Source organism: Armigeres subalbatus, unplaced genomic scaffold (assembly GCF_024139115.2).
Source record: "Armigeres subalbatus isolate Guangzhou_Male unplaced genomic scaffold, GZ_Asu_2 Contig152, whole genome shotgun sequence".
Taxonomy (NCBI): Eukaryota; Metazoa; Arthropoda; class Insecta; order Diptera; family Culicidae; genus Armigeres; species Armigeres subalbatus.
The window spans coordinates 745,099-771,222 of record NW_026942308.1 but is presented as its reverse complement, the minus strand read 5'-3'; the positions used below and the strand labels follow the sequence as shown (position 1 = coordinate 771,222).

The window sequence follows — 26,124 nt, the reverse complement described above, 5'->3', positions numbered from 1 at the left end:
TCACCTTCCAGTGTTCACCTTATCCAAAGAGTCCGCTTTCTCATTTCCCGGGATCAAGCAATGATAAGGGAACTAGGCCAATTGATTTTGAAAATATCCCAGCTCTTATCATGGTATTTGTTTTGAACATGCACGAGAGTAAGGGGCGCCCAATAACAGTTTCGCCAAGGGCGCTGGGAGTCCACGCTACGGCTCTGAACATACGAGTTGCTTGTTTCTCGCGTTTCAAAGGCTCATCACACCAGAAAACAAAATTTTATTTATGCGGGAACGATGTAGGAATTTGTGCTCTTGAAACGTGATTCATAAAATGTGTAACGTATCACTCCACTTTAAGACAAAACGACTGCCTTTGTTACTAGAATCTCATAGTACATGTGTATGTACTTCAAATGATGCATCAGAGAACCTAAAATCAAACATATAGCTTTTTGAATTGAAATTAAGTAAATCTGACTTACCCATGAGTTATCTTTAAACTGCGCCATAGCCGTCTCAGCGTTTCTGCTGCGCCCAATGATCCTCGGTTCTCAAAGCAACCAAGCGGCAGTGATGGTTAGGTTTTATTCGATGTTGGTGTCAAAACAATGAAGTTGGTCGATTGGTTCACAATTAGATCATCATCTCATATGCGTGCTAATAACGAGCTTTACGTTGTCGACTGTGATTTCATAGTAATTCTTCTGTAACTTGTATGAATTCTGCAAGTTTTGCAAAATTTATATACATCAGTCGCCGACCACAAACGGTTTCTAACTAATTGACCAATTAACATTTGACATTCATTAAGGTAGTTTGGTGCCAACAGCTGACTGAGTTAGCTCGTTTGTTCCAATTGATTCAATTAGTTATTTTTTTGCGCAACACTATTCAGCTCACTTTGAAAGAAAGTCTTCACCTTTTAAGCACTTATCATCGTATGAAAATCGTCGTCAAACACATAGATATCCGACAAAGCTACTTCTTGATTCAAACAATGCATCGACTTCGAAGTAGCTCTACCATTAAAACCGCAGCTCAACACGAAAACAGATGATGAATACACAAACTAAAATCACTCTTCCTTAGGCGGGCTGCGACACAGATAAGGAGACACGCGAACACCACACAAAAAACAGCACCTTATTGTAAATCGGCTGGAGACGACACAAAATGTAAAATAATCCGCTTCCACCTGTTGTGTCGTTGACGGAATGTGAACCTTCAAAACGTTACTTTCATTCACTCTCCGTTTTATCTTCCCCGCAAAACGCAATCTGGATGCCGCATTCATTCACTCCACGCCTACCAGACCGCTGACCATCAGCGCGAATGTCGGCGTGACAGTCTATCACTGGCATCTACGAACTAACCCCACGGTGATGTGAAGTTTACCAACAATTAACCTCGATTCCATTTATTGCCCTCTACCACTACTGAGCCCAACTTCACTAACGACCGTTGCTCCTCTGCAAATGAGCGCACTTTCGATACGGAAAACACCTTCTTCACCCTAATAAAGATCGACCAACGATATCCGATGACACGATCGTTTGAGGAGCTAATCTTCAGATCACGAGCATCCTTGATAGAATATCGCAACAAACAGATCTAACAAACATTCAACGTCATCACCACCGTTCACAGTTTTATCCACGCTTCAACAAACTGATTATTATGGAGCCGTTTCGTTGCGATATTGAATACGGACACCGAATCATCAACGCACACACTCCACGCGGCGCGAATTGATGCGCGTATTGATTGCGCATGCGATTGGGGAGGGACCCTATCCTATACGAAAATCGCGATCAAAACAAACAGACGCAAATGCACCGCTGAGACATCGGCAATGAGCACAGCACAGAGTTAGCGTTGAAACAATCACGACGACGGTTCACAACTGACTGGAGTTGAAAAATTTCCCCAAAGGGGGGCCCCCATCAACAACCCAAGCCCAGTAGAAACCGACCAACGACACGACAGACAACCGGTAAACCGTTGGAGGTTGGAGCTAAAAATTAAACTAGGCGCAGCGTGAATGAGTCTCTCACTCTCGCGCGCGGAATAGGGCACACGCTAAAGATCGCAAACCATTTTTATGAAAATGCTGAAATGAAATAATGGATGAGTTGAGAAATCATTAGCGTAACTACATGGGGGCTAGGGGGGGCTATAGCCCCACCTAGAATCAAGTTAGCCCCCCCTAGAATTCCTACGACTTTGCATGAGTATGGCTCATATCTAGCGCTCTGATCATATCTGAGCTTAACTGTAAATAATACATTCTTATCATCTCTCTCTACAGTGAGTTGAATATATTTTATCATGTTTTCTAACTTCGAAAACTTGATATATCTTGGGTTAGGAATGCTAAACACGAAGGATATTACGCTCCCTATATTCTCAGCCACACATATAATTGCTTAAGGTGAACTGCGTACGAATCTAACTTCTAAAGTGAATTACACTTTCGAAGGCACATAACGCCAAAACACAACTCGTTTTCAGTATACACAAAAATGTTTTTTAGATGTGCTTATCACCTATGCATTGACATTTGTGCTGCCAAAATGAGAAATGAGCCAAGGTGAGAGATAGGATGGGCATGGTTACTGTCATTGGGACTCGAGATAAATGTTGGAGTTGGAACAGTATTTTCATGTTCATTCAATGCTGATTGAATAAATAATAGAAGGAACAGACTAACAGAACAAATACAATAGCTGAGATTTTGATTGAATAAAGAAAATTCAAGTAAAATAATAAACTGCCTATAATATTTAGACAACATGAAAAAGACAATTGTTCAAGGTGATTATAGAATGAAGCCCGTGGTGAATTTCAAATTCACCACACATTTATCTACATACATTTCTAAAAGCCCAAATCTGGCGTAATAGTTTTCGTACAGTGACGAAGCTCAAATTATGATTGTTCAGCATTACTAAGCAAACGATCTACCATTATTTCAGCCTCATACGCGTTATGGTTCTTTCATCTCGTGCTCTTGAAAAAAATATTGGAAAAGCACGTGGTTAACAAAATGGCCGATTTCTGGCTTTATTGTATAACCACCTTAACTTGAGCAGAAGGCACAGGATGCAAATCTTGACTCTTATTTTCTGAAAGGATTGTCAAGAGAAACCTTTCGATATAATGATAGCTGAGTACAACGTATCGTATGCCTGTAATTGCAGACATTTTGAAGGCATTTCTTTCTGCAGATTTCTCTGGTAAAATATTCAAGCGGTGTTGCTGCTATTTCCCGAAAACTTTGTACTTCTAGTTATCTTGATAAGCCGAAGAAAAAAATCCATAATCTTGAAATCCGAAAAAGCTCGGTAAACCCTTAAACTTCAAGGAGAGCTAACTAAAACGTAAAAAGACAGGAACACCGTCTTCAACCAGAGGTCGTACAGATTGAGCACTTAATACTTAGCATGAGACAACGGACAGGACACATAACACCCAGTGGACCAGTTAAGAATTTTTCGATCACGAAAAGTTTCCGTCTTACCAGGGGGGATGGACCCCATACTCCCTAGTACATGCGTCTAGACGGTTGACGTCGCTAACCACACTGCCCACAATAGCTTGAAATTATTTCTAATGGATATGTGAAACTCGAAAGTCTTATGTATCTAATGCTCTTAAGTTTTTTACGTATCAAAGTTATTGGGAATCCCACGACATTTCTAGATTTTTATGTCAGAGCTGTTCAAGTCGCTGGATGTATTGAAATAGCTGTTTGGTAGGCCAACTTGCGGACAGTTGAACATAAACAATAACTTTTTTGTGTTTGACTGTAAGAATAGAAAAAAGTTAGCCCCCCTCCCCCCTAGAATGTTTCCTTAGTTACGCCAATGTGAGAAATTAATTTTTCTTTTTAGCCTTTGAAATAACTCAGCTCGTATTGCCATCTAATTTCTGTAACAAGCTCGAAAAACATAGACAGTATTCCTACCATATCATCAGAATAGCTTGCACACACTTAATTTTTTTCGCCGAGATCTCAGCATTTTTTGTTTATTTTCCCGAGGTGGGCACCGCCGAGTTTCAGCAAACATTATTTTTGCCGAGATATCAGTAAAAGTGACGTTTCAGTTGCTGAGATACAGCAAATATTTTACTGAGAATCAGTAATAAACGAAATTTTCTGCCGAAGTTCAGTTTTGAAATTTACTGAGCTACAGCGGTGCCCATTTTTGCCGAGCTCGAAATAGAAAAAGTTAGTGTGCAGTGAACACATTGATCAATTTGAAAGGTTTCTGTTCATACAAGTAACACCTTAATATTTAGTTTTTTCATTCACACAAAAAGTCACTAAAAATTTGCCATGGAAATTCCAAAGCAGTTCCCGTGGAAATTTCAAAGAATTACCCGTGAAAGTTCTGGAGTATTTTCGTAGAATTTTTATCTTGTTGCCTTTTCCCAGTGGTTTTTCCATCAAGGAGTTCGGAATATGTAGTTCGTTTTCTAAGCAATACCCAAAGCAATACTACTTTCTTCACATCGTACCTTTCTTTGTCAATCATTCCCCTCCCCCACAGTCGTCTACTCAAGGTAGATATAATATGTTCCAAATGTATTTGATATCGGTTCAGTAGATCAAAAGTAACACCAATTTGTTCGCTTTCTAAACAATACCACTCCTTTCTACACGGTCTCCTTTTTCCCAATATTTTCTCATCTCTACCCCGTTACCAAATTTGGTTAAAATCGGTCTAGGGGTTCAGGAGTTACAATGAATTTTCACTTTTTGAACAATACCCCCTTCCCTTTCTCCAATGACCTCCCACCCTATGTAGCCGTCCGAAAATATGTGTATTAAATTTGATTTAAATCAGTTAAGTAATTTACAAGGAATTAGCGAAAATACACGACACATTCTTCCAGTGCACCAGTTTTTCAAACTCAATTTTTGACATTATCTATGTGTTTCTCATATTTACCTAAACCAGTGATTCCCCAAGTCTTTTCCTGCGACCTGCGAAGGATTTCTGAGAATACGCTACATGTGGTCCTTTGAAAAGCATGTGACAGGAAATGTACTCCGTAGCATGTCAAGTTCATATCATTATTATGTTTAAGCACGATTATATATCGTGAATAATTTTATCATTATGATTTTCATAACTTCACGCATAGATATTATGTAGGCCGACAGTGATACTTCGATGTTATCGAACTGTGTTTTGAATAGTGGTAAATTTGTTAAGAATTATACAAATTATGAAGCAAATTTGTATTCAATCGCAGATGTAAAGGAACTAAAGGTGAAAATAATGTTGTCATACACTCATGCTCCTTAATAAAAATGCTTTTATTTTTCAAAATAAGTTAGGCCGTTACAAATATTTAATTAACATTTTGTCCTACTGGTTTCCGAAAGGTCAAGGGAGGGGGGGGGGGTAATAAAAAATAAACATTAAAATGAAAAACAATCATAAAGCTCTTCGGATTTGTTAAAGAAAGTTTTGGAAATCCTAAAAATTATCAGAATTTTATTTTGTTGCCCCCTCAAAATATTATTTTATGGCAAAAAAATCCGAGGGGGAGGGAGACAAAATAGATTTTAAAAATTTGTATCGGCCTTAGGTCGAAATTGAACTGGAATTTTGCTGGATTATTAATTCTTTTCAAAATCTCAAACAGATTCTGTTCAGAACTTTCGAACTGATCCTAAACGGTCTCTATTTAAAATATCAAACAAACTTCAAAAAAAATTCTGCTCCGAATCTCAAACGAAATTCTGTTCAGAAACACGAACGTGTTCTCATTCGAATCCCAAACGGATTCTGTTTAATAAATACCGAACGGATTAATTCTGTTCAGAGTCTCCAACGGTATCTTTGCAGAATCTGTTCAGGGTCTCTAACAGCATATTTTCAAATGGATTCTGTTTAGAATCCCAAACAGATTCTGTTCAGAATCCCTGACGGATTCTGTTAATAACGCTCGAGTTTTGCACACAATTTTAATATGGTTTTTCTCAGAACCTCTACGACAAGCTTAGAATGTTTTCTGGCGAAAAAACATTTTCTCGTGTTCTCAGCTACGGCAAAACCTGTAGAATGAAATGTCCGTATAAGAACATATTTTATTTGAAAAAGATTCACAGGCAAACAATACTTTGTTCAAGTATTCAATTTTCTGTAATATGCAATATGAACTGAAAAACAAATGTTGCAAATAAATTGCGGCTCAGCTCAATATTTCTGTCCGGCCCTTGATAGTAAGCATGCTGGGCACCACTGATCTAAACCATAAAATAAAATACTTGGTATAATAATAGTTTGGCAAAAATAAAGATAAAATAGTATAGAATCGGCGCCCTATATGAAATTTGATTTAAAATAGTAAGAAATCCTAATTCTGACAAGGTGAAATATGTCACAAGCGTTTTACGTCACGAAAAATTTACTGTCATAAATTTTCTGAGCAGTGCATATAAGCCTTGAATTCAAAATTTCGTATGCTCTTGTACTTTGTTTTGGTGGTAATAGGAAGAAAATCGAAGGTAAATATCCTGAGTTTCACCTAGGTAAAGTTTGCGTTGAAACGTCACAGCCACAGGAAAATATTCTTCAAAAAGCCTACGGAGCTTGTAAGATATCCGGACAAATTGGCTCAATTTGTGTTCAGCTCTAGGTTGAACATATTAATATAAATGAAAACCCGAATTTTCAATTGATGTAGTGGTTTTTTATGCGATATCACCCATTTCCGTCAATGTCCGATCGGTCGTCGTCGAATGCAACTTGTTGCGAGAAAATCGGATAATGCTAAGTACAAAAAAGTTTGTCTCACATTTTTTGTGCACATACACACATACAGATGGGGGCCGCAGGGACTTTGTCCAAGGGCTTGACGACCCCTTCCCATGGCCACTGCGAGTTAGGGGGCCTGTCTAGGATGTGGTGGGGTTCGACATTGGGCTCTGTTGAACCTCTATAAAAAGCTGCATGTGTCTGCAAGCAGGCCCTATCACAGCGACCGTGCGCCGCTCAAAGCACACAAGCCCAAAAAGAGTGCCATCCGGCACATCAGGATTCATACCAGTAAGATACTGATTATGGTATACTGGTCACGGCAAACGACATTGGACGATTCTCGGTTTTTGGATGGGATTAGGCGTATATGGGCTGACAGTCGAGCTATTCTGTTTCCTGAGTAAAATACGAGAAAGGCAAAAAGAGTGACATCTTTTTGAAACGGCAAGCAGGCTAATGGTTCGTCTGCTTCCGTCCCGGTAAACAATCTGGCAGGCCTCCGGTAACGCTCAACACTTGTCACCTATACCGGTGGGTAGTAGGTTCAGATGCACCATTCCTGATTTACGACTCTGAACACGGTGTTATAAGGCACCGGAGTCAATCCTTGCATGGACCTCACTGTTTACAAAGGCACCCATGGGATCACACGAGGCAACTATCTACAACAGGTAGAGATAACGGCCCGGAGGGGTACCTTTTTAATATGGAAAAAAAATCTACAAATAACGAAGGAGCAGGCGGGGCGAATGTTTTCGCAAAGAGTGGGAAGCTGCAGCGATCTCCAGTGATGTCGCAGGTAGCAGTAGCGAGTACCAGCAGTATGGCCAAGATTGCTGAGAACCAGGAAGGACAACAAGAGCTAGAATCCGGGAATAGGGTGTCCACCCCAAAATCGGAAAGTAGTGCTACTCAGGAGGAGCTACAACTTGGGAGGTCCAACCTGATGGAGGTGCGGAAGCGAGTCAACGAGCTCTATGACTTCGTGAAGGACAAGCACAATGTTCACACGAAGATCAAGCTTCTAGTGACGAGCATCAAGTCCGCCGTTAAATCTGCTGAGCACGAACAGAACGCGCTCAAAAGAAGAGCGGAAGCAGCTGAAAAAGCACTGAAAGATGCAGCGGAGCATACAACAGTCGAGGCACTGCAAACACCAATGAGCCCCCGAAATACTCGCACGGAGAAGCGAAGCAGGGACTCTCCAGGAGAGCAGGAAATCCCGAAGAAGCAGCGGAATGTTTGTGCTAGCGTACTGAAGGAAGGCGTCAAGAACGGTGATTGGCAAACCGTGGAAAGTCAGCGGGAGAAGAGAAAGAAGCAGAAGGAGAATGTGGAAAAGAAGAAGGAGCAGAAGAAGAAAGAAAAACATCGCCCTTCTCGTGAGAGGTCAAGGGGGACGCCTTGATAGTCGAAGCGAGCGACAAGACGACATACGCAGCGATATTACGGAAGGTGAGAGAGGACCCGGTGCTCGAGGACTAGGCGTACTCAAAAGGGAGAATTGCTGTTCGAGCTGAAGAAGGATCCCGCGGTCAAGAGCTCGGCCTTTCGGGAGCTCATTGCCAATTCCTTAGGTAGTGAAAGAAACGTAAGGGCTTTAACACAGGAGGCAGTGGTCGAATGCAGAGACCTGGACGAGATCACTACGGTGGACGAACTGAGAGATGCACTGACTTCACAATGCACGCTTGGCGAAGTTCAGATGACCAGAGCTTAAGATAGTTTTCTGTGAAACAAGAGCGGCTTTCAAACGGGCGATCCAAATCAGCAAGTCGAACTGCTTCAAGGAGTTGTACCGGGAAGCTGACGCTGATCCTTGGGGTAACGCTTATCGAGTCGTGACAAAAAAGATCAGGGGTCCTACGATGCCAGTCGAAATGTGTCCGGACAAGCTGAAGATCATCGTGGACGGCCTTTTCCCGCAGCATGGTTCTACAACGTGGCCACGTGCGCCGTACGAAGATGAAGACCGAGTAACCGCTGCAGGTATGCAAGTCTCCAATGACGAGCTATTATCAGTGGCGAAAGGTTTGAAGATGAAGAAAGCTCCGGGTCCGGATGGAATTCCAAATGTGGCTCTAAAATCCGCGATTTTGGCCTTCCCGGATCTGTTCAGGATAGTGCTGAAGAAGTGTTTAGTAGATGGTAATTTTCCGGATACGTGGAAGATCCAGAAACTGGTGCTGCTGCCGAAACCAGGAAAACCGCCGGGGAATCCAGCATCGTATACACTGCTGTCTGCTGGATACACTGGGGAAGCTTCTGGAAAGGGTTATCCTTAATAGGCTTACACAGTTCACGGAGGGTGAGACTGGCTTATCGGAAAAACAGTTCGGATTCCGTAAAGGCAGATCGACTGTGGATGCAATCAAGACAGGAATTGAAGATGCAGAGAAGGCGAGGAAGAAGAAGAGGAGCGGCAATCGATTCTGCGCGGTAGTGACGATTGACGTCAAAAACGCGTTCAATAGTGCCAGCTGGGAGGCAATCGCCGCAGCGCTGCATGGAATGCGAATCCCCGACTTCCTGTGTAAGATCCTTAGGAGCTACTTCCTGAACCGGATTCTGGTTTACGACACGAACTCGGGACAGAAATCGATCAGGGTTACGGCGGGCGTTCCACAAGGGTCCATACTAGGCCCGACGTTATGGAATGTGATGTACAACGGGATGCTGATGCTGAAGTTGCCCATAGGTGTAAAGATTTACGGATTCACGGATGATGTTGTCCTAACGATAACCGGTGAGTCACTGGAAGAGGTGGAAATGCTGGTGGCGGAAGCGACCGACGCAGTAGAAACCTGGATGAATGGAGTCAAGCTGCAAAGTAATTCAGCGGATGCAGATTACCATCGGAGGGCACGACATCCCGTCGGGGCGGACTCTGAGACATCTAGGTGCGATGATCGATGACGGGTTGAACTTCAACACCCACGTGGACTATTCCTGTGAAAAGGCGGCTAAAATGATCAGTGCGTTAGCAAGGATCATGCCGAACGTCGGCGGTCCGAAAGGCAGCAGTAGGCTTCTTCTTCCTCGATACTAAGGTACGGAGTTCCAGCCTGGGGAGCTGCGCTCAAGACGAAACGTAACCGGAGGAAGCTGAATAACGTGTTTCGTCTAATGGCCATTCGAGTCGCGAGTGCGTACCGAATTATTTCGTCGGAGGCAGTTGATTCCAGTCACGGGGGATTCCAGTCTGCATAACCCTAGCAGAGGATTCTTCTTCTTCTTATTGGCATTACATCCCCACACTGGGACAGAGCCGCCTCGCAGCTTAGTGTTCGCTAAGCACTTCCACAGTTATTAACTGCGAGGTTTCTAAGCCAGGTTACCATTTTTGCATTCGTATATCATGAGGCTAGCACGATGATACTTTTATGCCCAGGGAAGTCGAGACAATTTCCAATCCGAAAATTGCCTAGACCGGCACTGGGAATCGAACCCAGCCACCCTCAGCATGGTTCTTGCTTTGTAGCCGCGCGTCTTACCGCACGGCTAAGGAGGGCCCTGCCTAGCAGAGGATATCGAGTACTATCAACGGAGGGATACCAGAAATGTGAGGAAGGCGGTGAGACTGGACTCTATGGTGAAGTGGCAGCAGGAGTGGGACAATGCGGATAATGGAAGGTGGACCCATCGGCTCATCCCCAATGTGTCGACGTGGGTGAACAGGGAGCATGGTGAGGTGAACATTTACCTTTCACAGTTCCTGTCCGGACACGGTTGTTTCCGCCAATACTTGCACCGGTGTGGCCATGCGTCATCGCCATTCTGCCCGGCGTGTATCAACGTGGAGGAGACTCCAGAGCACGTGATATTCGACTGTCCAAGGTTTGTGGAGGCACGTAGAAGAATGCCTGCCATAAGGGCGGACAACATCGCAGAGCGAATGTGTCGCGATGAAGGTACGTGGCATGCGGTAACCAGAGTCGTGACGCAAATAATGTCAGAGCTGCAGCGTCGATGGAGAAGGGACCAGCAAGTAAGCGTCGGTTTGAAGGGAGCATTACTCACAACTTTTCGAGACCGCATCGTGCTTTCGTGCTGTGCGGTTCTTTCTCTCTTTGCGGAAGGAAGTTTTTAATACTACCCGAAGCTATTTTAATTTCAACGGTGCTTCTTAGCGCTATTTGTACCCACTGATCCCGTTACGATCTTTGCAAGGACCCGTGCCTTCGTTTTACGTTGGACCCGTTTGCGGAAGTAAAATTCCGACAAGCGGTGGTAATCCTGCAGGGACACCGTTCTGGGAAAAAAAACTCTTAGAAGGTCACGTCTCCACGCTCAGTAATGAGCATTAACAAAAACCAGAGGAAAGGGGAGTCTCTGAATCTTTCACTTCCATAAAAACAAACAAGGTTTCAAGACCGTCCTGCCCAAGCGCGGAAAAATAGAAAAAAGCTGGAAACTTCAGATATTCCTTCTAACTCTAATATCGGAAATAATTCTTCTCCAATCGAACTGAGCAATCAGTTCGATTTGATTAATGAAAATTATGAAATTGAGCAAATCGAATCTACCTCTAGCCCAGGGGATTCGATTCATGCGAAAAAGCAAAGGATTCCGCCAATTGTGGTATCTGTTGCCGAGTTTTCTGGCTTCCGGAATGAGATTTTGAGTAACCTTCAGGGGATCAAGGTTTCATTTCAGATTGCTAGGAAGGGTGACTGCCGCGTTTTGCCGGGATCCTTTGACGATCGCAAACGTCTTCTTCAGTATTTAACTGAGAAGCGCCATAAATTCTTCACATACGACGACAAAACTGAGCGATTGTTCAAAGTCGTCTTGAAAGGACTCCCCAGTGATGATAAATCACTGGATGAGATTAAAATTGAAATTTCTCAATTACTTGGATTTTCACCAGTCCAAGTAATTAAGATGAAAAAGAAATCCCACTCTGGTACTTCCCAGAGGGGCATTTCTCAAGAATTTTATTTAGTTCATTTTAGCAAAAGTGAACTAAATAATATGAAAAGTTTTGAAAAGGCCTGTATTATGTCTCATGTCCGTGTTACATGGGAACATTTCCGCAGGCCTGGGGGAAATTTCCAAAACCCTACCCAGTGCCGTAAGTGCCAAAAGTGGGGTCATGGAACCAAACATTGTCACATGGATGCTAAATGCATGATTTGTGGTGGAACCTCTCACGCCAAGGACGCATGTCCTGTGAGAGAAGATTCCAATAAATTTAAGTGCGCAAACTGTGGGGGCAATCATAAATCCAATTTCTGGGAATGCCCTTCACGCAGAAAAGTTTTGAATTCCCGTGCAAAATTGATGACGGGAAATTCCAATCGGATCCCAGATTCGACGGGTAGAAATTTTTCAAACGCTCAAATTTCTAAACCGGTTACCGGTCGAGCAATTCATACCCACCACAATTCACAAACAAATTTTGCCGCTCGTCAACGGGTAGCAAGCACTTCAGTAAATTCCAATTTTTCGAATGTACCTACGTATGCAAACATCGCTGCTGGTAGACAAAATTTCTCTTCTCAAAATGAGGTTTATACCCATGTCCCAACGGAAAATAACGGTCATGTTGCCGATTCAGGTAGCATGACTGCTTCCGATTTTGATTTTTAACTGAACAATTGCATCACATGATTGATGCAATGTTCAAAGCAAATACCATTCCTGAAGCTGTTCAGGTTGGTATAAAGTACACACAAAAATTGTTATCGGACTCCGTTTCAATGGATCCAAATAATTGTGTGAAAGTTCTAAATTGGAATGCCCGCTCTCTAAAGGGTAAGGAAGATGAATTATTCAACTTCCTTTCAGTTCATAATGTGCATATTGCCATTATAACTGAAACGTATTTAAAACCAGGACTCTCCATTAAAAGAGATCCAAACTATTTCATCTACAGAAATGATCGTCTTGACAGCGCCTGTGGTGGGGTCGCCATTGTCATTAATAGACGTATCAAACATAAATTATTTTCTTCGTTTGAAACCAAAGTTTTTGAAACCTTGGGAGTTTCTGTTGAAACAAATTTTGGACAATTTTCCTTCATTGCAGCCTACTTGCCTTTTCAATGCAATGGGCAGCAAAAGAATTTGTTGAAAGCTGATCTTCAAATTCTGACTCGCAACAAATCAAAATTCTTCGTAATTGGTGACTTCAATGCCAAACACCGTTCATGGAATAATGCTCAAAGCAATTCCAATGGTAAAATTTTATTTGAAGATTGTTCTGCGGGATATTATACTATTCAATATCCCAATGGACCAACTTGTTTTTCTTCCAGTCGAAATCCTTCTACAATTGATTTAGTTTTAACGGATTCAAGTCAGCTGTGTGGCCAATTGGTAACTCATGCTGACTTTGACTCTGATCACCTTCCTGTGACATTTGAAATCTCACAAGAAGCCATTTATAATCCAATCAGCTCTACTTTTAATTATCATAGAGCTGATTGGGATTTATATAAAACGTATATCGATAGGAATTTTGATGTTGATATTCCTCTCGATACCAAAAGTGATATTGATAATGCTCTCGTATCTTTGACAAATTTAATTGTTGAAGCCAGAGGCATTGCAATTCGAAATGTGAAGTTAAATTCAACTCCATTATTATTGACGACGATCTTCAGCTACTGATCCGTCTTAAAAATGTGAGAAGAAGGCAATACCAAAGAACTCGCGATCCCGCGTTGAAAGTTATTTGGCGAGATTTGCAAAATGAAGTTAAAAAACGTTTCGCTATTCTGAGAAATACCAACTTTGAGAATAATGTCTCGAAGTTGGATCCCAGTTCGAAACCCTTTTGAAAATTAACGATTTTTTTTTAAACCTCAAAAGCCAATTCCAGCGCTTAAAGAGGGAAATAAAATTTTATTAACAAATGGCGAAAAGGCTCAAAAACTTGCTCAGCAGTTCGAGAGTGCCCATAATTTTAGTCTAGGTCTCACTAGTCCAATTGAGGATCAGGTTACACGGAGCTTCGAAGACATTCTCAATCAAGAGATTGTTTTGACCCTTCGCTGGGAACCAATTTGGATGAAGTGAGATCTATTACTAGAAAATTTAAAAATATGAAAGCCCCGGGTGATGATGGTATTTTCTACATACTTATCAAAAAACTTCCTGAGAGCTCTTTATCATTTTTGGTTAATTTATTTAACAAATGTTTTCAATTGGCATACTTCCCAGATAAATGGAAAAACGCCAAAGTTGTTCCAATTTTGAAGCCGGACAAAAATCCAGCTGAGGCTTCTAGTTATCGCCCAATCAGTTTGCTTTCTTCAATAAGCAAACTGTTTGAAAAGATTATTTTAAATAGAATGATGGTTCATATTAATGACAATTCTATTTTTGCTGATGAGCAATTTGGTTTTCGCCATGGGCATTCAACCACTCATCAGTTATTAAGAGTTACGAACTTAATTCGGCTCAACAAATCTGAAGGATATTCGACTGGAGTTGCTCTTCTTGATATAGAGAAAGCATTTGACAGTGTTTGGCATGAAGGTTTGATTGTAAAATTGATGAATTTTAATTTTCCTCTGTACATTATTAAACTGATCCAAAATTATTTATCAGATCGCTCACTGCAGGTGAACTATCAGAATTCTAAATCTGATAGATTACATGTAAGAGCTGGTGTTCCCCAAGGCAGCATACTGGGGCCCATTTTGTATAACATTTTTACTTCTGACTTACCTGATTTACCACCAGGGTGTCAAAAATCTTTGTTTGCAGATGACACGGGCCTTTCAGCCAAAGGGCGAAGCCTTCGTGTCATTTGTAGTAGATTGCAAAAAAGTTTGGATATTTTCTCCACTTACTTGCGAAAATGGAAAATTTTCCCGAATGCTTCCAAAACTCAGCTTATAATTTTCCCACATAAGCCGAGAGCTTCTTATTTGAAACCTTCTAGCAGGCATATTGTCACTATGAATGGTGTTCCAATTAATTGGTCTAGCGAAGCTAAATATTTAGGACTTCTGCTAGATCAAAAATTAACTTTTAAAAATCACATTGAAGGCCTTCAAGCCAAATGTAACAAATATATTAAGTGCCTATATCCACTTATAAACAGAAAATCAAAACTTTGTCTTAAGAACAAACTTTTGATTTACAAACAAATTTTTAGACCTGCCATGTTGTATGCTGTGCCAATATGGATTAGTTGCTGCAATACCAGAAAGAAGGCACTTCAGAGGATTCAAAATAAAATTTTGAAAATGATTCTGAAGTTGCCTCCGTGGTATAGTACCAATGAACTTCATAGAATTTCTAATATTGAGACATTGCAACAAATGTCCAACCAAATAATTTCATATTTTAGATAAAAATCGTTGCAATCTTCTATTGCAACGATTAACTCCTTGTACCCTTAGTATAAAATAGGTTAAGTTTAGTTTAAGTAGAAAACATTGTAATTCCTACATGGTTCAATTCAACCAGAGGAAAAATTCTAACTGCCAGAGGCAATTGAAATGTATTAATAATAACTAAAAGCGTAACATAGCAAATAAGGATGATAGTGTTAAGAAAACACGGAACACCTAGTCTAAGAGATGAATGCATGTATTAGATAATTAGCAAATAAAATTAATTAAAAAAAAAAAAAAAAAAAAAAAAACTCACAACTTTTCAAAATTGGCTCCTAATAATGTTATAGACTTCTGGGGCCCTCATCCACCTTTCGGAATTCCCACGGACTCCCTGGAGTCGCAATAGACCTGCAAGACTACTGACGGACTTCTTAAAATCGATGACGTTTCTATGATCTTACTGGAAATTTGTGTGAAATCTTGCATCATTTGACACGAATTTTGAACACTTTCCAAACAATCGAAGGAGCTTCTAGAAATCCTTTGAATTCCTTTGAATTGAATTCCCTCTCTGAGGGGTTTATGGGATTCTAAAAGCAGTCAAGGATTGCTAGCAATCCTTCTGATATTCAAGAACTCAATACCTACAACCTCCTATAAATCCTGCAATTCTTTAAATAATTTGGTCAGTATACAATCAGCTCCTATCAAATAAAAAATGTTCAAGAGTACACATGTACCGTGATCTGCCCTAATTCCGCGCATTGCCTAATACCGTGGATTTTATCAAAATTGATAAATATAGAGGTACTGTCTGTCATACACATCACATTATTAAGTGAAATACACAAATATATATCAGAAAATGTTAGCAAATTATTATTGTGGGTATTTGTGACGTAAATTAGGCGCTAAAAAATAAATGTGAAAGTGTATGGCTCGACTAGCCAAAATTTGCATCCGTTTAGCAAAACGCTTAAAATTATGGTTATATTTCCAAGTCTTGTAACTTGATTTTTAAATGATATTTACTTCCAATATCTCATTGAGCCCAGTTTTACAGCTATAAAAAATGAGCTGGGTACTGAAATGGTATTTAAATTTCTTGTTTTTGCATTTTTATTGATCAAAACAATTGTCGCGGTATTAGGCCATCTTCTTCGCCAGTAGTGCCTAATACCGTGACTAGGCTATACCGTGAAGTTGATACTCAGAAAAATAAAACGTAACCATCACATTGAATACATAGACCACTAGACAATATCGTATAGGTATTGAAACATTCATATTAAATATCTACGACATTTTATGCGTAGGATTACTAGGGAAGCATCATTCAGATGAATTACATATTGCAATATGTATTATTCCAATACTTCTTCAAAGAAAAACTTCTGTTGGAAGAATGGAAGATGGTATACATCTAATGAACATACAAATCGTCTTTATTGTGTCGTTCAGCACATACGAATACAATATCATTCATGCAATATTTACCACAGACTATAGACGTAAATATTTTTCCTGTGCAGTTTCCTTTAGAAATGAAGGTATACCTATACTCTATAGAGTATTTTTCATCTGAATACAAATCCTCACATTGTCTTCAAATCTACTTAGACACTCGATTGGATATCATCTATCTAAAACCTAAAGAAATGTGAAGTAAATTATTTGAAAAATTAATAAACGCTTTTATACCGTCAATATTGAGAAATTGCTAACTTCCCAAGGAAATGATTCTTTTCCCAGGAGGTATCTGTGTAAAATAGTAATTTTTATGACGTTTTTTAGGATGTATGACCTAATAATTTAATTGAAATTTGTATATGATTCAATTATTTACACATTTTATTGTAAATATGCTCTTAAGCTCATCATTTGAGCTTGTTTGATAGGGCACGGTATTAGGCAATTTTCTGCGCGGTATTTGGAATCTTCTTCGGAATGCACGCGGTATTAGGCATATTCATAAGTCAAATGTCGAATACTATTTCTTAATATTGATTAAAGCGACATAGTTTTCAAGGGTGATTGTTACAAATTGAATTTTATATAGTGAATTTATTGTGGACACGTCCTTAACCCCACGGTAATAGGGCATGTTACGGTATTTCTTTTTCACGTGGCATCAAAATTGTCTTTTCTTGCACCAACAAAATCAGTACACTAATCGGTCTTCGACTGGTTAATCATTATCAAATTTTCTATTACATCCGTTCATTGCACAAGCGGGGCATTAAACAATGAAGCTGACAGTTCCAGAGAAAGCGTAAATTTAATAAAGTGCAATCACAGAACGGACGACGACATCAAAAAAGCTCGCACCTAATTTCGAATTCCGACGGAGGCGATGATTGCTTAAATAAAAGTAGAGGAAACAGCTTAATCGCATGCGCTACCATTGTTAGCCTGTCATCATAAAGCGCAGCAGCATTAACAACAAATAAATTGCTACTGTCTTACTAAATGGCGACTTTCCTTGCGTTTTGGGTATAAAAGTTGAAACAGATTGACTCGAACTGGTTACAGTTTCGCATGGAATTGTCTGCTAATAAAATAATAAGAAGAACGGATTCTGGTCATTGCATACCTTTGGTACTTCGAGTAACCAAAGGAATGTCTTATGCAAAATGTTGTAACAAAGTCAAACTCATCAGAGCCTCTTCAAAAATTTAATATTAACAGATGCTTCGAAATTCACAAAAAATAAGATTAAAAGGCTTAGTGCTTTAAAGGTGCTTTAAATTAAATATCATTCAATACTGCGAAGAGTGCAAGAATCTTGTTTCTGAAGTTTTTCCAAATTGTAGAATGATGATTGATGATATTTTCAATTTGGTGATACTTTTTTGATTATTTCACAAATTATGTAAGGGACCAAATTATGTAAGGAAGCATCCACAAAATACGTAACGCTCAGAGGGGGAGAGGGAGTCGTTTTGTCTGAGCAATTTTGTACAACATTTGAGCGAGGCGAAATTTTCCTGGACAGCTAGTGCTATAAGTTTTGGAAAGTGCCGCCAAAATTTGGTTAGGATCCTTTTCATTGAATGACTGTAGAAAGAAGCTAAAGTGTAAATAAAAAACTTTATTGTGAACAAAAAATCTGTTCATCGTAATAATTACTAATGATACACTGTGATGCCTAAATTATACAAAAAAATGTGGAAAATATATTTACAATAACAATGTACTAACCTACACAATATCAAAAATATAATAATTCACCGCGTGCAAAAATACAAAACTTTCCAACCAGCCATTCAACGCCTATGAGTTCACCATTACTTTCTACTGCGTTTGCTCCTCTTGATTTCTTATGTCGCCGTGGTCGGCTTCGGTCATCATAGTGATTGTATTTATCGCAACGGCGTTAAACGATAAACACCGAACTTCCGATATTGGTGCGATGATCTGCAGCGACAACCTTCGGCGACATCCTGTTGGGGGGAGAATATAGGGAACGAGATAATACACCATATCGATGCGTTGTTGGGTGGCGTCGAAGGATTGTTCACTCTCTAACTGTCGAGAACTATTTCAGGCTCGAGAGGTACCTGTTGCTATGCGCAATGCATTTATGTACTTTTCACTTTAGTTGTCACTATTTTTTGTCAGCGTAAAGATTACCTTTTATGGGGGTTTTATGAACTAGCTTAATTGAAAATTTGTTAATGCCTAAAGACTAACTTTCACAGTTTTTCTCAACTTTCGTCGTTACACAATAGGTTTTGCTTACAATAAATGGTATTTAAAAAAAGCAGCTAGTAGGAAGTTAAACGCGCGTGAATTTATGCCGGGCTATTCGTTTGTTATCGCGTAACAAATTGGCGATTCATCAAAAAATAATGTAAGGCGATTGAGCCCACCTGTAGGATACCAAGGATGTGTTGTAATTTCGTTCTCCTGTGAGAACGAAAATGTCTTAGCAAATAAATTAAAATGGTTGCTACTGCACACGGATTGTGAGCGACTATAAATCCTAATCCTAGGTCATAACATACTGAAGTGTGGGTACTTTGTGAACAACAACTTACACTTGTTACACCAAAGAACAATCTTGATACGAACACAAGAATGAACATAAAAGTATAGGAAACCAAATCCAAGTCTTTACCACACGTGCACGCAAGTACATTAATCTGTGTTCCCTTGTCAATTGAGCTGTCTCAGTTGTCCTTGACTAACCTTTGTAGTTTGCGTTTGTCGGCATCATTGACCCCTATCCGCTTATCTAGCCTATCAAATACTCTGGACTTCTTCGCCGGCGGAGCTTTGTCTTTATCGCTCTGGCGTGAATCCGATCCCGAAACTGGTTTAAGCACAATACGCCGGCTGCCGGAGCCGAAACCACTCCGATGATCGCGATTGTCACGGCCGTCTCCCCGACCATCTCGTCCACTGTCGCGACCCTCGCGCCCACTATCTCGGTTGCTGCTGACCGGCGGAGGAGGTTTCTCCCGCGGAGGCGATGGGGTCGGCTCCCGCAGCAGCTCCTCTTCGTACTCGTCCAGAAACAGATCCAGCTCGTCCCGATTGTCGATGACTTTGCGTTTTGGTGAGCCCGGTGACAACGGGGGTGCTGACGAGGTCAACTTCGACGAATCGTTGTCGGACGAAGAGGTGGTGGTGGTGGTGTTGGCGGACGACGGTGGTGCCTTTTTAGACGACTCCACCGACTGTGCAGCGGGCTTACGCGATGAGGACGTAGCATGGTTGGACGATGAGTGGCGATCCGATGGCGACTTACTATCTGATTCGGATTTCTTTTTGAGGGAGATGATCTTCTTTTCGGTGACCACGATCGGAGTGTACTTGGCGGGAGGTTCCTCGGATTTGCGATCCTGTGAAAAAGGTTGGTGTATTTATTATTTGTTACTTAGTGCAATGATTTCATTTCAATTTTCTTAACCAGATTCCATTATTTGAAGAAAAAATAAAAATAATAGGTAGGGGGAATGACGGCTTTGGCAAGTTTTGTTCTATTATTGTCAGGGGGATTTTTGTTGACCAAATTTTATGAAATTCGGCCACAATATTCTTTGATATGTAAAGAATGTTTAGGCCAAATTTGAGCATAATTGGTTATAGAAAACCCTCCTGATAATAATAGAACAAAACCTGCCAAAGCCGTCATTTCCCCTATCACAATATTGAACAATTTTAAAGTTTAACAAGCTGATCAATACGATTTTTTTTATATTCATACAGAGGGTGATAATCTAAATGCCACTTGTACAAATATTAATTTGGACCTAATGAATTCATTCCTGCAAAACATTACTCACCGAAGTTCTCGGTTTCTTATTCTCTTCCGCCGCTTGTTTCCGACGCATCTCCTTATCACGAATAATCTTCTCCCGAGCAGCTTTCTGCTTCTCAATTTCCATTCGATACGCTCTAATTTCGGGATCTTCATCGTCGTCCTTTCTCTGCGAAAAAAATTGAAAAACAAGTTTTTGTCATAAACGGCAAACTTCCCGCAAATCCACAACTTACATCACTGTTACCCCTCGGATTGTCCCCGTAATCCCCGCTCTTCCGCCTCTTCGGATACCGACTGTCGTCGTCACGATCGCGACTGCCCTGTCGCCGCGAAGGGAAATTCCTTCTCGGCGGTCGATTTGCGTCCCGGTCCCGACTGCCAGCGCGATGACGCCGCGGAGACCTGGATCGTTCCCGTGGCGAACGATCACGATGTTCCCGGTCGCGCTCTTTGTCCCGTTCGCGTTCCCGTTCCCTCGAGCGACCGCGGTCCCGTTCGCGTTCCCTATCACGGTCCCGATCGCGTTCTCGCTCCCGTTCGCGCTCGCGGTCTCTTTCGCGATCTCGATCCCGATCGCGTTCGCGCTCTCGTTCTCTCTCGCGGGATGGCGACCGCTCGAAGCGGCGTTTCTCCACTTCAATCCGATTTTTGTTGATGAATTCCTCCTGCTGACGGAGCAGCTCCTCGTCGCTGACTGGACGGCTGTTTATATTAGCTAGAAATTGTTGACTACTTAGTGCATCGCGCATCAATTGATCTGCAGAAAAGGAAGAAAATTGTGAATAACTTGTCGCATATTGGAATTTGGTGCTTCTTACTAGTTGCTGCCTCAACGCCTCCTTTGAAGTTTGGGTTGATTAACACCTTTCTGGGTAGAACCGGTGCGGAAATCACAGGAACAGCAGGGGTGGTTGCTGCCAGGGGCGCAGTATCGAAACCCAGCAATGGAGGCGGGTGCGGTTGAATGGCACCCATCGGACCTGGAGGGCCACCAGGGGGCATTTCGGGGCCTCTTCCTGGTCCACCCATTGGGCCGAATGGTGGTCCACCGGGTAATGGTCCACCAGGGCCACCTGGTCGAAACATTGGTCCACCGGGACCCATACGGGGTCCACCTCGCATTGGGTCGAAGGGCATGCGATCGCCAGGTCGCATCATACCTGGTCGCATCATGGGATCAAACGGAGGCCCGCGCGGTGGGAATGGAGGCCTACCTCCCATCGGAAAGTTCATACGATTGTTGCGGTAATTGTTCATATCACCCGGAAAACCTGGTCGCGGCGGAAAACGTGGACGCATACCACCACGAAATGGTCCTGGGCCGTATCCTCCGGGTCCTCCCGGATGTGGCAGCATTCCAAGGGGTGGAAAATGTTGTTCTCCAGAGGAAGAGCCACTGGAATCGCCGGAATGTTTGAAGTTGTTCGGCCTGTTTGAATGTGGCCGAAGGGGCTGCTGTGACTGGTGTGAAGCGGATGAATTTTTGTTACTCGTCTCATGCTTCCAGTCACGCTTCTCCGTGGATTCATCCGTGTCATAGGAGAAATCCTGTTCACGGTCTTGATTTGTGACATACAAGTCCAACACATCCTCGGTCGAAGTGGTATCGCAGAGCTGACTGGAGGATTTGGCTTTCTCATTCAAAGATACTTTTGAAGCTTCGGCATCCGCTACTCGTGAGTCCTGCGAAGAAACGCCATCCGTTTCTTCTTCCCTGTGAGTGGATTGTCGGGCAGGTGTAATGTCCAAATCCGTTTGTGAGACGGAAGAGGATTCTGTGAACAGAGAGGTGCCCGAGGCCGATTCCGGAACTAGAGATGAGCCAGAAACGGAAGATATATCCGTTGTAGTATCTCTGCCGGATTCGGATTCCGTAGATGCGGGCAAAATCGTCTCCTGGCTTGAAGGTGCTTCTTCTTTCACTATCGCGTCCAGTTCCTGATGAGCTGGGGCACTTGCTGGCGGCGCGATTTCAGTTCTGATAATTTCTTTCTTCACTTCCGGTATGGAAGGTGTTTGTTCTTTTGGACTCGCACTACGTTGCTGCGACGGTGGAATCCGTTTTACGTTGGTGACCTTCCTAGGCTGCACCTGGGCTGCATTTTCCTTTGAGGCGTGAACGACGGTAGGCGTCGTCGTCGTCGGCGGCGTGAGATCCGAAACTTTCTTCGACAATCGTTGAGCTGCTTCCTTCTCCTTGGCCGCAAGCTGTTTGGCAACCCAGTCCTCCGATTCGCTGAGCAGGAACTCCTCCTCGTGTTGCTCGAGCTTGATGCCACTCTCTGGATAAACGATAAGAAAACGTTGGGCGTTTTGAATCTAGGAGTTGTCGCTACCTAAAGTTTGGCTTTCTGACTGAAGTTCTAAAACTAGCTCTAGGACTGGGAAGAAGATTGCCTGTGAGGTTGGTAACGGTTTGGTAACTTCTCTCAAATAGCTACTTTGTCTATAGAAGTGGTGAACCTGTGAGATGTTTTAGGTGTTGGATTATTAAAATAGAAACAAAACAAAGGTTAAAATACTGCGATTTAGGAGCCATGATAAATAAACTGTTCTTGAAGGTACAAGTTTTGCTCCATCGATTCTTTATCATTTTATTATCTACTCACCAAAAAGTATAAATAAACTATGCTGGATCATTCTCTGACCTATTGTCATTATTGTGCAACGGCATTAGACTACTATTATTCAATTATGTTTGATTAATTTAGATTTAGGGCATCACACCAGTCCATTGTAATTCATAATTGTATACCATAAGTAACTACAATACATTTAAAATATTCCCATAGAAATAGAAGATTCACTATTAATATCAGTCATTTATTTATATAAAACTAACACTACTAGGAGTACAATTTGTTGTTCTTACAAAGATCACAATATTTTTCAATATAATTTGCAATCTTTTAACCATACGATGTTCAGTCGATTGCACCCTATTTAAGGAAAAAGTTTATTTTTCAACTGTATTCAATAAAACAATAAATACGTCTTATTATCTGTGTTACTTTACCCTTTACTTCTTACAGTACACTACTTACAAAATAAGCTTCACATAAATTTGGAGTGTTTTATAAGCAATTCTATAAAATTAACTTTGAACATTTCTCATTATATTTTGCTGTGTTTCTGTTAGACTTTGGATATATCGTGTAACCATTTTAGTCAGCAATAACAAGAACGTAACGATAAAAAAAAAGAATGATTGCCATAATGCGATAAACATTTTGAACATAGGAGTTTATTTTAAAATATATCCAGAATATTTGTTATATCACAGCCAGTGTTGTATTTGCTTTGAAACAATCACAAACTTTCATGAGTACGTACAATTAACGAAATAAATAAGATTACATAATCATTTGTAATTTTGTTTACAGATTACGAAATATACTTCAAGATAACTAACGAATATCATCATTTTCCCTTCACAATACTAAGAAGTCACTAACAGATATGTTTTAAGATATAATTTAAATGTAGGTAAATAGAAGGAATTGATGCTAGAACAAATTTTAGTTTCCTCCTCTGTTTATGAATTTCCGTTACAAAATCACTACTGTTGGAAAGATATGAAATGTTATACAATTAGCAAAAAAAAATCTTTTCTACATAAATCGTATTTTTATTGTAGGTATCGTAATAAAGTATTTTTTGGCAATAACTAGCAAAGGTAGCCCAATGATAACGTATTTTGAATGTTTACATTTATTGTAAGGGATGAAAATCAGTTGTGTATGATGTATCGAAGACAAAGAGGCCCAATAAAAAACACATCTTTTGAGCTAAACATATTGTGCTATAATTAGCACTCTGCTTTTAAACAACTGAAGCCAATACGTTTCACCTAACACTAAACTGTGAACAATCTTTAAAAATCTCGTTCATGGAAATCCAACACAAATCATTTTTTCCATTCTAACCTCACGTAAGAGTGTGCAACGAAGTAAGCTTTGAATAGCCTTTTTTTAATGCAATTTTAAGCTTTCTATTTTTAAATTAAGTTGGGAACAGCTCTGTGATTAATATTTTATTTTCAAAAACGGATCCAGAATAACAAAATAACAATTTTCAATAATTTTTATTTAGTGGAATAAGAAAGTAAAGGCAAGGGAAAAATAGAAGAGGCTAGAGAACTTAATTGAAAATCGATCAGGTTTGACGGCAAAGGCCTACAAACGTACCTCGATATAACACTAAAAAAGTCTAATCATGTCGGTGTTGAGTATCCAAAATTAAAAATCTTGGAGTTTTAATTTTTAATGAACATTGGAAAAAATTTCCTGATCTAATAATTTGATCCTGCTTATTGAAGCTAATCCTTGAACATAGAAATATATCTGACCAATTTGCTCTTTAATTATTTACTACTACTGCGAGTAAATTGAGTTATGCAAATATCAATAGTAAATTTTTTGGAAAGCACATGAAAATCCAATTTATATCAATCCAAACAAAATGAAAAAATGTCATGAAAAACTTGAATCAAATAGTCATCAATAAACAAAACTTATTTAATTAATACACTTTTAATGACTAAAATCTAATTTGACACTACATATATAATCAAATTAAGAAAAAAAAAATTGACGTTTCATATGCGACAAATAAATAATTTGTACAAGCTTATCATGTTTTAACTTTCTATATCAAACTACTATAAGGATGTCATCATACGTATATGAAAATTTGGTCCGATTGTTGATGCAACCCATCATCGATTGCAACAAAAATCGATTTCCCATTCCCCGGTCGTATCGTTCCGTTGTCGTCCCACATCAAACCAAAACATCACCCAACTTACCATCGTCGGACAGCAGCAGGTCGTCCTCATTCAGTAGGGCCGGATCCTCACCTTCCGCCAGCTCGTAGCTGAGCAAGTCATCACTGGACATCGTCGAACAGGCACGGCCAGGTGAAAACGTGAAAAAGAAGTGCACAAAACTATTTTAGTACCGTCCTTGACAATTCCGCATCAGGATGGAATAATTTCGCAGAACTTTCCCCAATTCGGGTGAATTAACCACAAACTAGGAATTACGCGAATCGGTAATGCCACCGTCCTAGAAGGCACATAAAATGCTGCTTCTTTTTAGCTTCCACGAAACGCCCGAAGGAATCAAAATATTCTTGATCCGTCCTCCTGCTGTTTTCTACCAACACTACAAGAATAAGTAGAAAAAACACATGTACAAGCCGAACTGGAATCGACCGTTACAAGGAGACCCGCCTCGGAAACAGGCCAACTTCTAGCACAAACACTGCACAACAATCGGCGGAACACTTTCCGACGGTTTTCACTCCGAATCGAATTAGATTGAATGCGAAATTTAGCGAATAATTACGACGCCACACAAGCAGCGTAAACTTACTTCAAATCCGACATCTTGGTTAACCACTTTTGTTTTGACAATTTGATGGAAAATTTTGACAGCCGTTGCAGTCTCTGCTCCGTACACGGACGGCACATACAAGGTGAGGTAGAAAATGACTACCACAGTAGACACGCAATCCGATTCCCAACGCAGCATGTTTACTGCGGCACACACTGAACCGAATCACCCGCCATGTGTTGAATGAAAAATCATTCAGCAAACTGTGGTCGTCATTTTTTTGTTAAATATCTTGGCTGTGCATATGCACAGCATATGTTTCGAAATGGACAAATTGATATAAAATTTGCGAAAAAGAAAAAAAAATGGGTTTCGTACGGCCGAGTTGCCGAATAATATGCAATGAATCGCCTGCTTTGAGCATGCTTACAGCGGCACACTAGGAGATAACTTTCTGAAATCAGTATGGCA

At 40.7% G+C, this 26,124-nt stretch overlaps 1 protein-coding gene across 1 annotated transcript; it reads right to left on the bottom strand.

The window, feature by feature from the left end:
- Nucleotides 1–18,605: 18,605 nt before the first annotated feature.
- On the bottom strand, nucleotides 18,606–25,764 carry LOC134202914 (serine/arginine repetitive matrix protein 2-like). The gene is made up of 6 exons (XM_062677925.1): nucleotides 25,693–25,764; nucleotides 25,125–25,207; nucleotides 21,136–22,599; nucleotides 20,551–21,074; nucleotides 20,340–20,483; nucleotides 18,606–19,895 (listed from the first exon to the last, which is right to left on the bottom strand). Exons 1-6 carry the CDS (start codon nucleotides 25,704–25,706, stop codon nucleotides 19,221–19,223), a joined length of 2,904 nt encoding a protein of 967 aa, XP_062533909.1. The 5' UTR covers nucleotides 25,707–25,764; the 3' UTR covers nucleotides 18,606–19,220.
- Between the last annotated feature and the right edge of the window lie 360 nt (nucleotides 25,765–26,124).

Coding starts and splice junctions, on each gene's coding strand:
- LOC134202914 (XM_062677925.1), bottom strand. Junction 21,075..21,135: donor AGGCGTTGAGGCAGCAACTA/GTAAGAAGCACC, acceptor CCTTTTCTGCAG/ATCAATTGATGCGCGATGCA. Junction 19,896..20,339: donor ATAAGAAACCGAGAACTTCG/GTGAGTAATGTT, acceptor CCTTTTTCACAG/GATCGCAAATCCGAGGAACC.